Raw genomic sequence first — 15,150 nt, forward strand, 5'->3', positions numbered from 1 at the left:
GTGACATCCCAGCCAAGGAAATTCCAGCTGCACAGCTCAGCAGAAATCCCCAGGTTCGCTGCTCTCATCTCAAGGCCCCCAAGAGCTCCTGGAAATGGATATTCCTGCTGAATATATGGATGAGTTCCTTGAGATTCAGGCAGGTGGTTTGATAACGCAGGGTGGGTGGCAGCTGCCACAGGGACGGCAAAATAAACAGGAGCCACAATCGAGGGCATGGCAGGAACCTGCTGATTTTGACAAAGCGATGACCTGGGAGCTGTTGCCAGCACTTCCAGCCTCCTCCTCCCCTTCCAGATCTGCCTCTTCCTCCTAAAGGCGGAATGGAGGGAGCTCATCTGAATCTTAATGCCCTGGGAGAGAAAGTGCCCCAAAATCCAGCTGGGGGTTTCACTCCAAAGCTTTCCCAAACAGTGCTGTTTCAGTGCTTTGGTCCTCTTCCCTGGGACTGTCCAAATTTACCAACTTTCCACTTCCCACCAGCAGCATTTCAAAGCAGATCAAACACCTTGACCCCAGAAAACCCCCTGATCCTCCGACGTGCTCATACACAGGGGGAACTCGACGTGGCTGCACCCCCTTTTGCCTGTGCTGTGCGGAGCATCGCCGGGCGTTACACACCAGTGTGATGAGCTGTGCCGTCCTCAGCCACGCTGGTTCTGGGGGGATTTGCCCGGGTTAGGGAGCAGGAGAGCAGCCGGGCTGAGGGCAGCAGGACCAGAAAAACTCCTTGCCCCAGGGCAGAGATGGGTGAAGGAGCAGGGGCTGTCCCGGGGAGACCCCAGCCACAGATGGGTGCTGGAAAACGTGCCCTCCATCCCTGGGAGGGGGATTTGTGAGTGCCCCCCTCCCCATGTGCAAATTGAGCCCCGATACAACACTCAACTTTATCTCCACTGGTGCCGAAGGTGTCTCCCACTGCCTTCCCTTCCCGGCTGTTTTCCAGCTGACGGGACAAACAGCGCTGGCTCCGGGCTGCTTCGAGCTGAAGGACAGACACAAATACTTGAAATACTTTCCTAATCTCATTTTCTCATGCAAACGGGTTCCCAGGGATGTCGCTCCGAGGCAGGCAGGGTGTGTGGGGTGGCAAGGGAAGGAACTTGCCCAGGGGAGGGTTCCACTAGCCCCCTGAGCCTTCTCCTGCGGTCCCACCATGGAAAGGGTGCCCGAGCCCGCACCCACCTCGCCTGGACCCCCACCTTGCTCCTCTCAGGCCCAGCCATGCCCTGGCTGCAGGTGTCCTGCTGATTTGGCTAATTAGGATAATTCCTCCCCCTGCAATGAGGGCCATTAAACCTCCTTTCACACAGGAACACCGGTGGGCTGGGTGGGAAGGGGGGGGGTCGGGATTCCTGAGCTGTTTCCTTATGGAAGAACTATTTAATGTGGCTTAAATCCACTGCGTTCTGGGCTCCCAGCTGAGTCTGGTGCAGAGATTTTGGAAAAGATGCTTCTGCCTCCCCCTTGCGCTCCCCTCCCCGGGCGGTATCTCCCCAGAGCTGGGATATTTCCAGGTCTGCCTTCCCCGGGAGGTGGCGGGGACCCAGGGGGGGGACACCTGCAAACGCCTCCCCCTACGAAAAATAGCACAGACTCGCTTTTTTAGTTTTACACCTAAATCTGTTTTCATCCGTTGCACGTTTTCACACGAGATGTGGTAAATTAGCAAGAAAAACTACTTGCCCAGGACCGGGGAGGGGTGAAGTTGCACGTTTTCACACGAGATGCGGTAAATTAACAGGAAAAACTACTTGCCCAGGACCGGGGAGGGGTGAAGGAGCAGGGGCTGCCACCCCCCCGGGTGGGCTGGGACCCCCAGACGCCCCACAGCCCCCGGGGAGAGGGGAGCGCAGGGACCTGCTGGGAGCTGGAGAGAGAGCGGCGCTCGCCAACGAACCGCCAGCAACCTGCCAGGGAGGCACACCAAACATGAGCTAATCCCAACAAAAATAGGAGTGAAATCATAATTCATATGCATAATTCATGTGCATAATTTTATCTACGCTCTCCGGGGATGTATTCTAGAAAATGCTTTCTTTCCCCTCCCCTCAGCGCTCGCGTCCTGCCAAAAAGTGCCGTAGACGCCAACCATTGGAGGCAGCGAGAGGTAGTAGCTTTGCTGGGTGACTGGATAAATGCTAAATTTGTCCCGAGTTTCTAGCCTCCGTCTTGGCAAGTTCTGCAGAGTGAAGCTGTCGTATAAGCCACGCGGGTTTGTCATAATCACAGGATTTTAATTGCTTTCATTGTGAACCCCGGCTACTGATTGTATCTGTACGGAGCGCCGGTAACAGTTTGCACTGGCAAATGCTAAAAACGTTAAACAATAATGGCAATTAAGAGATAATTATAGTTATTCTGAAGTGAGGAGTGGAGTTAAGCCTCGGAGAAGACATCCTGAGCGGCCAGGAAGCGTTGCCCTGTTTACTGCACAGACTTCAAGCTGCTTTTTCTGTGAGGAGAGATCCGCCAGATTTAATTGCTTAATGATTTTCTATGAAATATTGAAGTATTTTGCGGTATCTTTAGCCAGCCCCGGCTCTGCCCGGGCTGCACGTGTCAGCCTTGCTGGAGGAGGGTGGCAGAGCCAGAGCCCTGACCTGGCACCCTCCCTGTGCTGAGTCACACGGTGCTTTTCTTCTGCTAATTATAACGGAGGAAAGGTCCAGGGACCCCCTGCCAGCACCCATGGGTGCCATCCCCCTGCAAGCTGCGGTGTTGGAGGGAGCAGTGCCAACGTGGGGCTGGGTCTGCTGTGTCCAAACTGACCCACGGAGGAGCAGACGCTTTTGGCCAGGTCACTTTGAAGCCTTAAGAGAAAACAGGACCTTGAAAAACGGATTTTAGGAGGAGGTTTTGTCCTTGTCGCAGCCTTCTGGGCTTTCCTCAAAAACAAAAAAGGCATTTATTTTTATTATTTTTTTTTCCCTAGAGCTGTGTTCCAGGCTGGGCACCCAAGGCACATCCCGGTGTCAGCCCCTCCGTCCTTCCCTGCCGGAGCGGCCCCGGTGGGCAGCAGGAGAGAGGGGGATGAGATTAAACCCCAAACCTCTCATCGAATGCCTCGTGGAAAAAATATCGGTTGTAAGAATGGATTTCTGTTCCTCTGACTCAGCTTGAGCAAATGCAGAGCTAAAGCTGGGGTCACTCCCTGTGGAAACCTCAGGAAATCCTTCCATCCTTCCCGGCGGCTCCCAACCTGCTCAGGGGGTCGGACACGGGGAAAACCCTTCCCCATGGACCCGGAGCAGCCAAGGGCGACGTCCCGGTGGGAGCAGGCGACCAGCTCTGCAGATTCCAGCCCTGTCCCTGTGCCCCTGCGTGGGCCTGGGTGGTGGGAACAAAGAGGGGCTTTCACTGGGCTCACCCTCCGCCGTGGCGAATTCCTCGGATGCTTTCCTGGGCTGGGACCAAAGAGAGCGAGGGGGGGGGCTCCCAGCGATCTCCTCCCCCTGAAAGCACTTCATTCACACCCAGGCTGGAAGGAGGTGAAAGAAAAGGCCCCGCACGTGTTTAAATGCAGCGGGGGCCCTACTGCACGGCACGGGGAGGGGGTTGGATCTCTCCCCAAAAGCCTCCCTTGCCCGGCGAGGTGGGGTTGGGGGGGAGAGGGCACAGAGCCCAGGGTCTGGGCAAGCAGCTGAGCTGCGGTCGGGCTGCTCCGCAACGGCCATAAATCACTGGAGATGCGTAAGCAAGGGAGGGAACAAAGGACGTGGAGAGATGCCACGGCGTGCGGCGGCGGCCACGCCAGGGGATGGTGTCTGGGAAAACCTCCAACCCAGCCTGCGAGGGTCCCAGCCCCACGTCCCGCAGGATATCAGGCTGGATATTAGGAAAAATTTTTTCACTGAAAGGGTTCTCAGGCATTGGAATGGGCTGCCCAGGGAGGTGGTTGAGGCCCCATCCCTGGAGGTGTTCAAAAGACGGGTTGATGTAGTGCTGGGAGGTCTGGTTTAGTGATGATGCTCCTTGTTTGTTGTGTGGGTGTCTATTTTTGTCAGTTAGGTTGACGGTTGGACAAGATGATCTTTAAGGTCCCTTCCAACCTAGAAGATTCTGAGAGGTGGCCCCGCTCCCTGTCCCTCCAGAAAGGCTGGTGGGGAAGGGGCACCGTACGGGGGAACAAGGGGCACATAGGGACAAGGGAGGGAGGTGGCAGAACGTGACGTCCCACCTCACCCCCAGCCCGGCAGCGCTCCTCTGCAGCACCATTGATTTTTCCACCAGGCCACCACAAGCTCTGGTGCCTTTGCTGCGAGTCCCCGGCGCCAGGACAGAAGGACATGGACTGTGAGGCCGCTCCAGCAGCAGGAGGATCCAAGCTCCACCAGGGCTGGATAAAAAAACCTGGATAAAACTGTTCCTCGAGCTCAACCCAGGGCCAAACCCTGAGGAGCAGCGGAGCAGAGCATGGGGTTGCCCCCTTAGGGTAGGGACAGGGACCAGAGCGGGGTCCAGCAGGGCAGCCCCCTCCTTACCCCCCCCGTGCTGGGGGCTGAGACCACCAGGGCTGGGTGCAGGAGAAGAGCAGCGCCTGCCATCGCTGCCAGAAGGGCTGGGGAAGGCGCTGACCTGATGATAAGTAGTTATTTGTCTCGTTGGTAATGAGTTATTACTCAGCCTCAGCTAGACACTGCCTTAAGGGAGGAAACATCTGATCATCTTTTAATAAACACAGTTGGCTCCTGTGAGGCTCCTGCAGCTCCTTTATCTCTGAAGCGCTCCGAGACGCGTGACTGGTGCACAGACAGCGCTGCTGTGAGTCACAGTCTGGGAAAGGGTGTCAGGATCCTCGCTCAAAAATAGACCAAAGCAGGGAAACCTCGGGTGGGCAGGGATGGCACAGCCCTGCTTCCTTCCCCGCGTGCCACTGGCCTCCTAAGGACTCACCCCTCAGAGACGGAAAGCAAGATTAAAAAAAATGATTTCCACGTTTTTTCTCTCTTCATCTCAAACCTCCCACAAAAGTGCTGTGACGAGGAACACATCCATGGGGCACTGGGTTTGCCAAAGATGGGCTCTTGCTTCCATGTGCTCGGGGAAGACCAACACCACCACGGCAGGGCTGCAGGGTGGTAGGGAAGGAGAGCACTGGCCCCCCCAGCCCTTCCCGGTGAAGGGTGCAACACCCAGGCCCGGCGCAGGGTGCTGAGGGTGGGGACAACATCACCGTCACTTTGTCCCATCCCAGGTGGTCCTGGAGAAGGGAGAATGTTGTGCCAGGCAGGGAGCGAGGATAGCTCTGCCCAACGGAGTCACCTTCTCCTGCAGCTTCAAACTTTATCCAGTTCTGGGCTCCCCAGTTTAAGAGGGACAGGGAACTGCTGGAGAGAGTCCAGCGTAGGGCAACAGAGATGATGGAGGGATTGGAGCATCTCCCTGATGAGGAAAGGCTGAAGAAGAGAAGGCTGAGGGGAGACCTTCTTCATGCTTCCAAGGGTTAAGGGAGGATGGAGCTGGACTTTTTTCAGTGGTTCCCAGTGACAGGATGAGGGGCAACGGGCACAAGCTGGACCATGGGAAGTTCCACTCAAATACAAGGAAAAACTTTTGGGAGAGGGTGGCAGAGCCCTGGCAGAGGCTGCCCAGGGAGGGTGTGGAGTCCCCTTCTCTGGAGATCTTCAAGCCCCACCTGGATGCTCCTGAGTGATGTGCTCTGGGCAACCCTGCTTTGGCAGGGGAGTTGGACTGGATCATCTCTAGAGGGTCCCTTCCAACTCTGACAATTCCCTGATTCACACCGCACTCCCTCTGCAAAAGAGAGAGTCCTAGATAGTCTCAGTAGTTACACACACCAAGAGCCCGCCCGCCTGCTCCTCAGCGCCGCAGAGCTTTGCTTTCGTAAGGCCACATCTGGAAGAAATACTCAAGATGAGGAATTGAGTAACTTGGCCTGTACGAGAGGAAATAATGTGACGCTCTCCCCGGCCACGAAGTGCACGGTCACCCCCAGACCCTGTACCCACAGCTCCTGCAGCTCCCACCACCTCAGACTCCCCCCACAATCCACATTTACTGAATGCTCGGAAGGCAGGACAGCAAGGTATATTGAATTTACATTTAATTACCTTTTTTTTTTTCCCCAAACACATCTGGAAGCAGTTTCTTTCTCCAGATGTTTCCCCCCTCAAAATACATACCTTCCACTTGGTGTTCCAGATGTTTCCAAGTAGCCCCGTGCCCCCGTTGCAGCAGAGCAGCTGTTCTGGGGGTGCTGTGGGGTCTCCCCAGCAGGGAAGCAGTTAATGCCCCGAGGCACACAGGGTGCAGACACCTGCCTGCTGGAAACCCGAGACACAGCAGGAGCCCGGGCAGTGGAAAAAGTCAGAGCCAAGAGCTGTGTGAGGCAGCTGCTGGGGAGCAGGAGGGGAGCAGCGGGGACAGAAAGCTCCATGTTCAAACCTCCCCCGGCTCTCAGCAGCTGAACTCCAGGCAGGTTGTGTCTTCCAGAGCCCCAGTGCTATCCAAAATTTGGTCTAAAGGGGAGGCTGGGGACACACAGCACTGGTGTCCACGGCAGGGGTGACAGGGAGGTGAGCAGGGCTGGGTTTCGCTGCCTAATTGCCCAAGGTGTGAGTTAGAGCTGCTTCTCCTTAGCCTGAAGCCAGGCTCCTGCTGCAGTGACACATCCAAGGAAACACCAAACACACTTCCCATTCCTGTGCCTCAGCTCCAGGGCATGGCATCCCACCAGGGCCCCCCCATCCCACCAGTGACCCACCAACACCAGCACCACAGCCACTGGAGCACCTGCTGCTCTCCCACAGCTGGAAGTTTTTCAGCCCAGATTTGGACAAACCCTCCTGGGTTGCAGCCGGAGTTCAGGAGCCACTTTCCCTGCTGCTGCCCGTGACCAAGAGCCCTGGGCACCAAGGGGGCTCGACCCCCCCAGCCCCACACGGCTGTGAGTGTTTTCTTGGAGCTGCAGCACAGCTCGACTGGAGTTTTAAGCCCCAAAAGGCGGCTGCCAGCGAAAAGGCTGGCTGGGACCTGCTGAGGGAGGAGCATCACTGCCAGCTCCCCCCAAAGTAGAAGCCACCTCTGCTTTTCGGCGCTGCCAGGCGGGGGCTGGAGCAGATCCCTGTGTGTAACAGCCACACTGCTGCTCACTCTGCCCGGGGGGGTTTGTTGTGTAGCTGCTCACCATGAGTCACAGTTGGCTGTAGCTACACCTCCCCATGTTTCTCCTGCTGGTGTTGCTGTGCCACAGCCGAGCTGTTACACTGGTGGAGTTGGGAAGAGCCCACAAGCTTTTCAGAAATACCAGGGAGGCCACAATCCTAAATTTAGGTTGTATCAGGAGCAGGAAGGATAGCAAGCACGGGGGGAGGGGGTTGTTTAAGGGCAAACCCACAGCCCCTGCAGCAGCACAAGAGGAATTAAACACACATCAGCTTCAGGCAACCAGCAAGTTTCACATTTCACCTTTCTCCCAGGAGGAAGCCCAAAGGGGAACCTACTTTCCTGCCAAGTGGGAAGACACCTCTGAGTGTGTCCAGCACCCTCCTCCTTCCCCCCCTGAGTCTGAAGTTACTAAGAAGTTTGCCCCAGTGCCTTCCTATCAAGGTTACTCAGCACTGAAGCACCCCACGGGGCAGCAGCAGGACACACACCCCTCCATCCAGGCCAGTGTTTGAGCCAGGCCAGGGGATCAGCACCAGCACAGACGGGGCCACACACACTCTTCAGGGCAAGTTTCTCCCTCTTCCTCTCTCTCTCCGGATCATCAGCATCTTCCCAGGGCAGAGAGAACTTGCTGCTCACCCTCCCTGGACAAGCGGAGGTGTTGCACTGGCAATGAAGAAACTAGAGGCTGTTGAAATGTGTCAATTCACCTTTAATGTTTGAAAAAAATAAATGGTATTTGAGCCATTGCAGTTATGAAGGGAACAGATCTTGCTCCACGAGAGACCGTGAACAGGTTCACATTAGACTCATGCTTGGAAAAGAAAACAAACCCAAAACATTCTCCTTTCAGATCCAGAGCGGAGTTCTGAACAGACAAGAGCACAGGAGTGCCCCGGGCAGCCCGAGGCACCTTACCCCAGTGCGGACATTTCCATCGACATGAAGTTATGACAGCTACATTCTTTCTAGTTACAACATTGTTCTATCAATATTACAAAATTAGGCATACTTTGGATTTTGCACAGAGACAAGAAGGACTTTTACTTCAGGAAGTAGTCAACCTGGGTCACCGAGTCATTTCACAATGAAGAGCTCCCTTCACTCTGCCCTTTCTCCCCCAGCAGTGATTTATTCCCAAATTCACCCCAGAGACACAGATTGGGCTCACCAGCCCAGTGAGATCATCTATGCATCAGCCAAACCAATAAATAGGACAAGCACCAGCTCATTGACTTGCCATCACACAGCAGTTCTCTGCACCCAGATAAAAAGCACTTCCTGCAGCGTAATCCAAGAGTCAGTACATACTAAGACAACATCACTGCTGAACCTATTGGAGACCAAGACATTTGTCTGCCTTCAAAAGCAGATGTCACATGAGTTTCCTTCACACAAACATCACATGTAAATTGAAACTTCTTGGTACTGTGCTTTAAGAACAAAAGCAGATATCAGAACATGGAGGACAGTCCTCCAGAAATAGCTTATCAGCTACAGAAAATAATAATAAAATAAAATAAAAAAAAAGGAGACAGTGGCCACTTACAAGTCTTCCACATGACTAGCTTGCTTTAAGGAGAGCGTCAAGTTAAGGCAGTGTTGAGACAACTGGCTACGAACATGCCAAATAGAGCTGTTGTCAGTAGTCACCAATTGGATATCCTACTCCTTTTCGGGGACAGGCCACGTGGCTTTAGATCTCAGGATCAAGGTCTAAAGACTTTGGCCACAGGATGCTGCTTTCTGCAGCCAAGCAGCAACTCGGGGGGGGTTGGTGAAGTCTTCTAGACCAGGCTGAGTTGCTCACACCTCTAGGTCAGCGTTTCAGCAGAGCCAAAAAAATACAGTGATGGGCACAGAAAGAGAAGAGCGAGGGTGCCAGCTGCCAGTCTGGGTATCACAGTCCAAGGTGGAGCTCAGCTCGTGCCCCATCATCAAGAGCCACCCCACCAGCTTTCAGGGAAGGTCTAAGCACCTGCACTGAGGTTCCTGGGAGAGCCAGCTCTCTGCAGTCTGCGGGGGGGGTACAGAGGCTCACACTGGCTTTGCTCCTCGTTACACGATTAACAGTCTAATAAAACTCAGTAAAGGAAGTCAGGGGCTTTTTGGCCTGCCCAAAGAAGTTTTCCCAGCCTCAAAGAAGGAGTTACCACCGAGGGAGCTGTTGTGGAATAGTTTTATTTCTTCCCACGTAAAGGCCATTGTTTAAGCATTTACAGGTTTCCTAGTGCAATACAACCAAAAAAAGCAGTAACAAAAAAATGCCGCCTTCTTCCCAGGCAACTAAACAGAAGTAGATTTTTTTTTTACTGCAACATATACACATTAAATATAGTATACAGTCCATGCAGCGGCATAGCCATGTTAAAGGGAGTCGTGGCTTCAGCCATCAGTGCATTACAGTCCAAATTTCACTTGCTCCTACTTCCTATCCAGACTTGAAGAGAAGAATTGCAACCTGACCCAAGTAAAAATAGATGAAGTGCTTTGTCTCGTGTGTTACATAGCTGCCAAAGTTTCTGCCAACAATGCAGTGCCAAGTTGGGTTGTATTTCTTGTCAAATTCCTGAAGAAAGAGAAGAGAGGCATTAAGGCCAAGAAAGCCCACATGAAAATAGTTCTAAGCACAAATTCTTAGCTGGTTCTGTTCACACACTATGGCCTCTCCTCCCACCTGCAGCATCTTTAGATCCCCCACTGCAAGACACTATTCTATTAAGCGAGGTAGCAACTGACACAACCAGACCTTTGTGCTGGATTGTTTGAAGGATCCAACACAAGCAAATCATCTCCTGAGACTTAGAGCATCCACCAGCCCTGGGCAGAAAGAGCAGCCCTAAGAGCTCTCCTTAGTAGGGCACTGTGTGTAGGCTAGCTCAGGGGAATATTTCTCCTCTCCCATTCCAAGCCCACTCACCAAAAAAAAAAAAAAAGATTTTGGCATGTCTGCTCCAGCAAGGCATTTGAGCATAAAGGTCACCTAAAAAAAGGGAGGAGAAGTCTGGCTTCTACTGTTTGGGACCATTCTTCACATAAAGGGGAGAAAATCTGCGTTGAAAATGAGCAGGCAGATGCACAGGCCAGACAGCACACAATCCAAGAGGTCAGAGGTGGGCAAGCTGAGGGCTGGCTTGATAGTCTTCTACTCAGCAGGTAGGACAGGGTTAAAGACCATTCTCCTCCCTCTAATTAACAGCACACAACTCCCAAGAACACCCTTCCCTCCCCTGAGACAGAGCCAGAAGAATAGACTTGACATTCAAGATTAAAGCAAGTGCTAGTCCTCAGACAGCAGCAAGACAGTTTGAGCTCTTTGCAGGTAACCTTTGAAGTAAGGAGAGGCTTTCTTGCCAGGGCATGAAGGTGCATCAAATTGCTTCCCTCCTCCCAACACACTCGCAGGAAATAAAGGCCAACTTCTTTTTGGATGCCTTCTGTTGCACTCCCTCACTTTAGAGGTTGCATTGCCCCGAGCTCTTTGAGATAAGTCTTGCCTCCGATCAAAGTGACCCGAGAAGTCAGGAGACACCTTTGAATCCAGGAGACACCTTTGAATCCTTCACATTGAAGCTTCGATTACAAGCAAGGCCCAAAAGGCAGCCCAGCTGCCAGGACTGCGTCACTTATGAAGTCACACTTTCCTCTTTCAAGAACACTTTGCCCAACCATTCACAGAAGCAGCTACAGAGGGAACTTGCTGATCCCCAGACACCATCAAGCATGAGACTTAAGTTAATGGGCTCCTGCAAATGGGGAGACACCTCTCCACAGGCCAGGGCAGCTGCTTACACTGTTTTTAAGCAGCACCTTTCACCAGCCAGCACAAGGGCCCATCCTCCTCCCCACCACCCCCCCCGGAGCCAGGAACACGTCAGACAGAGCCGCACGTGCACAGCCGCCCACTCTGAGCAAAACAGAGTAATCCCACCCTGCACTGGTACCACAAATCAAGCTGCAACATCTGGGGAGCAGGTCCTGAGCAGGAGCTGCAGCCAGCTCTTTCTAGGCTGGCAAACCCCGAGGGACAGCACTCACGCTGCCTGCTCGGAGCTTGCCAAAGCCACAGACCAGGCCCTGCTCTGCCACAGCTCTCCTCCGACCTTGCAGAAGTCACTCCATCCTCTTGGAAAACAGCAGTAAAGCAGCAAAGAAAGCATCTTCTCCCTCCAAACACACAAGTATGAAGTCTCAGACAGATACTCAGGCTCATGACAGGCACACATATACTTAAGAGCTTCAGGAAGTCTCAGCCAGAGCAGCCCCCTCATCCCATAGTTACCTTCTTTATATATGCTGCAATGTCCTTTTCTATGTTGTACTTCTCCATTGCCTGTGTAGCACAGTCTACAGCATCCTGCTGCATGTCCTCGGACATGTCCGCATTCTTGATCACAGCCTTTCTGTCAGACATCGTGAACCTAAGGCAAAACATAGATTCCTTTAATCCCTTCCCAAGAGAGGAGAAGCTTCCTGTGCATCAGAGGGTGTCCTTTCTATGGCAGGCTGCGTCACCAGCTGATCCTACAAACCCCCTGTTATGGCCAGGGTGAGTTTATAGGGCAGCCTACAGCAGTCCCAGGCTAAGGTGCCCCTTGGAGCCGGAGCACTGGCTGTGGGTTAGATCAGGGAGAGCCCAACATCAGCACCTGCATTAAACACATGCAGGAAAAAAAAAAGCTTACTGTGTGGGAGGAGACGGGATCTGCAGAGAGCCACAGCCCTCCAATACATCAATAGCCAAGTTTGCCTTCCAGGTGCACCAGTGGTTTGGAGCATCATCTGGTCAGAGCCTTTGCAAGCAACACATCCCAAAACTGCCCGTCTCCGGCGGGGAGGCTCAGGAAGCACGTTTTACCAGCAGTGCTTTTATTCCAGCCCAGAAGTTCCAGCTCCCTCTGCTAGTTTGGCCTGGAAGGAGCGCTGTTCCACATTCAGCCTCTCACCATCCCCTCGCTGCTGCTTTGCCACTGAAACCCAGACTTCAGCTGCTCCCACGGGACACAGCCGGTCTGACAAGGCAGAAGCAGGTTAACACCACGCTGCAGCCCAGAAACAGGGGCAGGGGGAAGAGGGGCCCACCATGGAGCTGGCACGGCTACAGCCTGGCAAAGTGGCCTCCTTCCCCACCCCCCTGCCTGAGAACCACAACACAGATGCTAGAAACCAGCATGTCAGTGCTGCTCCTTCCCACCCCCCTGCCTGTGAACCACACCACAGATGCTAGAAACCAGCATGTCAGTGCTGCCCCTGGCCTTTAAGAAACTGGAAAGTGGAATACTGGAGCTGAGCATGTAGCCCCCTTCATCCTAAGGTAGTTCAGGTGCTTCATACCAGCCATTGGAGCCCTTTACATGTGGGTCTGCCATAGCCCATCCAGGTAGGCACTCGGCATTGGGAGGATTCCAGTGCAGAGCATATTATCCTAAAAAAAACCCCAGGGATTTGGCAATCCCAGCCCTGCAGCTTTTCTTCAAGCAAAGGCCACAACACCTGCCCTGGGGAAGGAGCCCCATGCAGTCCTGGCTGGAACACTCCAGCACCACCAGAGCTCTCACTCCCAAGCCCCACGTGAGGCCTGGTCAGGAGGCACATGTTATCTGGGGGACTGGTCAAGAGAAGGTCTGCACTGAGAAGGACCACAGCTGCTCACCTTGGCATGTTAAAACCAGAGCATATTAAAACTTTGTGGGAATAAGCTTCTTAATGGCAAGGAGTGCCTCCAATTAAGCCTGCAGAGCACCATTAAGTTTCTTAAATCCTTTTACAGTGCTGTAAGTCTTGAGTGATACTACCAAGTATGTTTTGAAATAGTGAAACTACACATTTTTAGCTCTACTAGGGAGTGAAGAAAATCTGCTGCAATGATCGCTTCCTGGAACAGTCCCAGAAAACTGAAGGAGTAGCTTTGTTACAGCAATTAAAGGAGCCTGCTATCCAGAGAGAAAGAGAATCCAGTTACATAATTGCAGCCTATGATTACAATACTTCAATTCTTCACTCTGCCTGCAGTTGAAGGCTTCTATTGCAACCTTAATTTATACATTTTAGATAAAGTGTTTAATAGAGCACTGCTATTAACATACACTAATAGCATCAGGAGGAATGACAGGAACTGAGCTCAAATGCCAACAGAGAGCACATGCCTCCACCAAAGCTCTGGAAAAGCCACTTCCAGGCGGTTTGCTCCCCTCTGGGATGTGGTTTCTGCCAGCGGGTGTTAGCCTGTGGCCCAGAAGCCCCAGCAGCACAAGACATGGCTCAGAACAGCCCAACCAACAGCCCGTAGATTCAGATTCACTATCCAGGAATCCAGAAATCCCTTGGAAAAGTCTTCTGGGGGTCCAGCCCATAGGAAAAGGGAAGCAGCAGAAATTCACTTGTGGGTCGTTCCCCGGGAAAGCCTCTTTAGGGAAAGAGGGGGAGTGAGCTCTCACACCCATCAGGCCTTCGCACACCTCCGCTGCACGCCGAGTTCAGAGGGCATTTGCCATTACATAACCAGCCATGGAGCGACCTGCAAAAACCATCTTCCCCCCTCATTGTTCAGGTGAGGAGCATCTCAGTGCAGGCCCGTGCCGCCGAGGGCCAAGAGCACCATAGAAAAAAACCAACAAAATGATTATCCTTCTTCAGTAGAGCCGCAAGTGCTGGCCAGCCTGTCCTTCCCAGCACTGCACTGCTCCAGGGCGCAGCATCCTTGCACGGGGGCTGGCAGCTGGCTGTGCTGCTGGAGGGGGGGTCCCCTGCGCCCGCTGTGGGGCAGGGAGCAGCTCCAAGTCCCGCTCCATCCACCCACCTGAACACCACAGGTCAGGGCCCCAGGCTCAGCTTGTTCCCGTGTGGGGTTACAGAGGCATCCTCCCCACAAGGCACCATCACATACTTTTATGCTTAAGCCACAAGATCACAGCTGGCCCTCAGGGTCTTGCCACCCAAGCCTGAGGAAAATCACAAAGCCCCAGCACCCAGCCCGGGGCAGGACAGGCCTGGGAAGGGGTAACAGTACAGGTCCATCAGCCAGCCCTTCCCCAGCCCAGGGCAGGATGGGGTCTTGAAGAAGGCAGACAAGACCACAGCCCTAGCAGCCAGTCCAGGGCAGGATAAGGCCTTGGGAGGGGGATTAGGCCCAAGTCAGCACCCAACCCTTCCCTCATTAGGGCAGAAGGAGGCCTTGGAAGGATTATGGGGCCCAAGTCCAGCACCCAACCACTCCCCCAACAGTACAGGGCTTTGGAAGAGGGACAATGCTCAAGCTCAGCACCAACTCCTTCCTTCATCAGGACAAGATGCAGCTTTGGGAAGGGGATGAGACAGAAGCCCCCACACCCACTCTTTTCCTCCCCATAAAGGATAGGGCCCTAAGAGCAGGATGAGGCCCAAGCCCAGCACCCACCGTTCCCCCACCAGGACGGTATGGAGCCTGAGGATGCAGACGAGGCCCCAGCCCAGCACCCAACGCTTCCCCCACGGCAGCCGGAGAGGCCCCCGGGAAGGGGGTGCGGCACAGCCCCTTCCCCAGCAGGGCACAAGGGGACCCGGGGAGACGCTCCCGGAAGCCGGGCGCATGTGCAGGCCAGAGCCCTGCGTGACCTTCACAGGGGGAGCCCCGGGGGCGCCCGAGCCAGCGGTGACCTTGCCCGGAGCGGAGCCGGCAACGCACCGGCAGCAGGCCACCGGGGCGGGGCGGGCTCCGAGCGCCGCCGGCAGCTATCCACGGGCCGGACCCACCCGCCGCCCAGCCTCCCCGCGACCCTCTCCCTTCAGGGCGGCCCCGCCGCCACCTCACACACGGAGCGAGCGGTGACCAGGCGAGGCGCGGAGGTGCCCGCCGCCCCGCCCCGGCCGGAGAGCGTCGCTCACCTTCACAGTGACAGGGCCACCCCGGGAGGGCGAGGCACGGCACCGAGGAATGGGAGGTGGGAGGAGGCCCGGACCCGCTCGCCTCAGCCCGCTCCGCTCCGTTCCCTGCGCCGCGCCGAGCGCTCTGCGCCTCTCCGCCGCGCCGCGCTCAAATAC

At 54.6% G+C, this 15,150-nt stretch overlaps 1 protein-coding gene across 2 annotated transcripts; it reads right to left on the reverse strand.

Annotated features, from left to right (window-relative positions):
• Positions 1-7,822: 7,822 nt before the first annotated feature.
• Positions 7,823-15,150, reverse strand: DYNLL2 (dynein, light chain, LC8-type 2). Of its 2 annotated transcripts, XM_014963633.1 has the most exons (3): positions 14,995-15,150; positions 11,414-11,552; positions 7,823-9,700 (listed from the first exon to the last, which is right to left on the reverse strand). In XM_014963633.1, the coding sequence occupies exons 2-3, from the start codon at positions 11,543-11,545 to the stop codon at positions 9,563-9,565; spliced, it is 270 nt and encodes an 89-aa protein (XP_014819119.1). In that variant the 5' UTR covers positions 11,546-11,552; positions 14,995-15,150; the 3' UTR covers positions 7,823-9,562. The 2 variants fall into 2 exon arrangements, with proteins under 2 accessions (XP_014819119.1, XP_014819034.1); XM_014963548.1 differs by lacking the exon at positions 14,995-15,150 and having other exon boundaries at positions 11,414-11,571.

Source organism: Calidris pugnax, unplaced genomic scaffold, assembly GCF_001431845.1.
Source record: "Calidris pugnax isolate Ruff unplaced genomic scaffold, ASM143184v1 scaffold45, whole genome shotgun sequence".
NCBI lineage: Eukaryota > Metazoa > Chordata > Aves > Charadriiformes > Scolopacidae > Calidris > Calidris pugnax.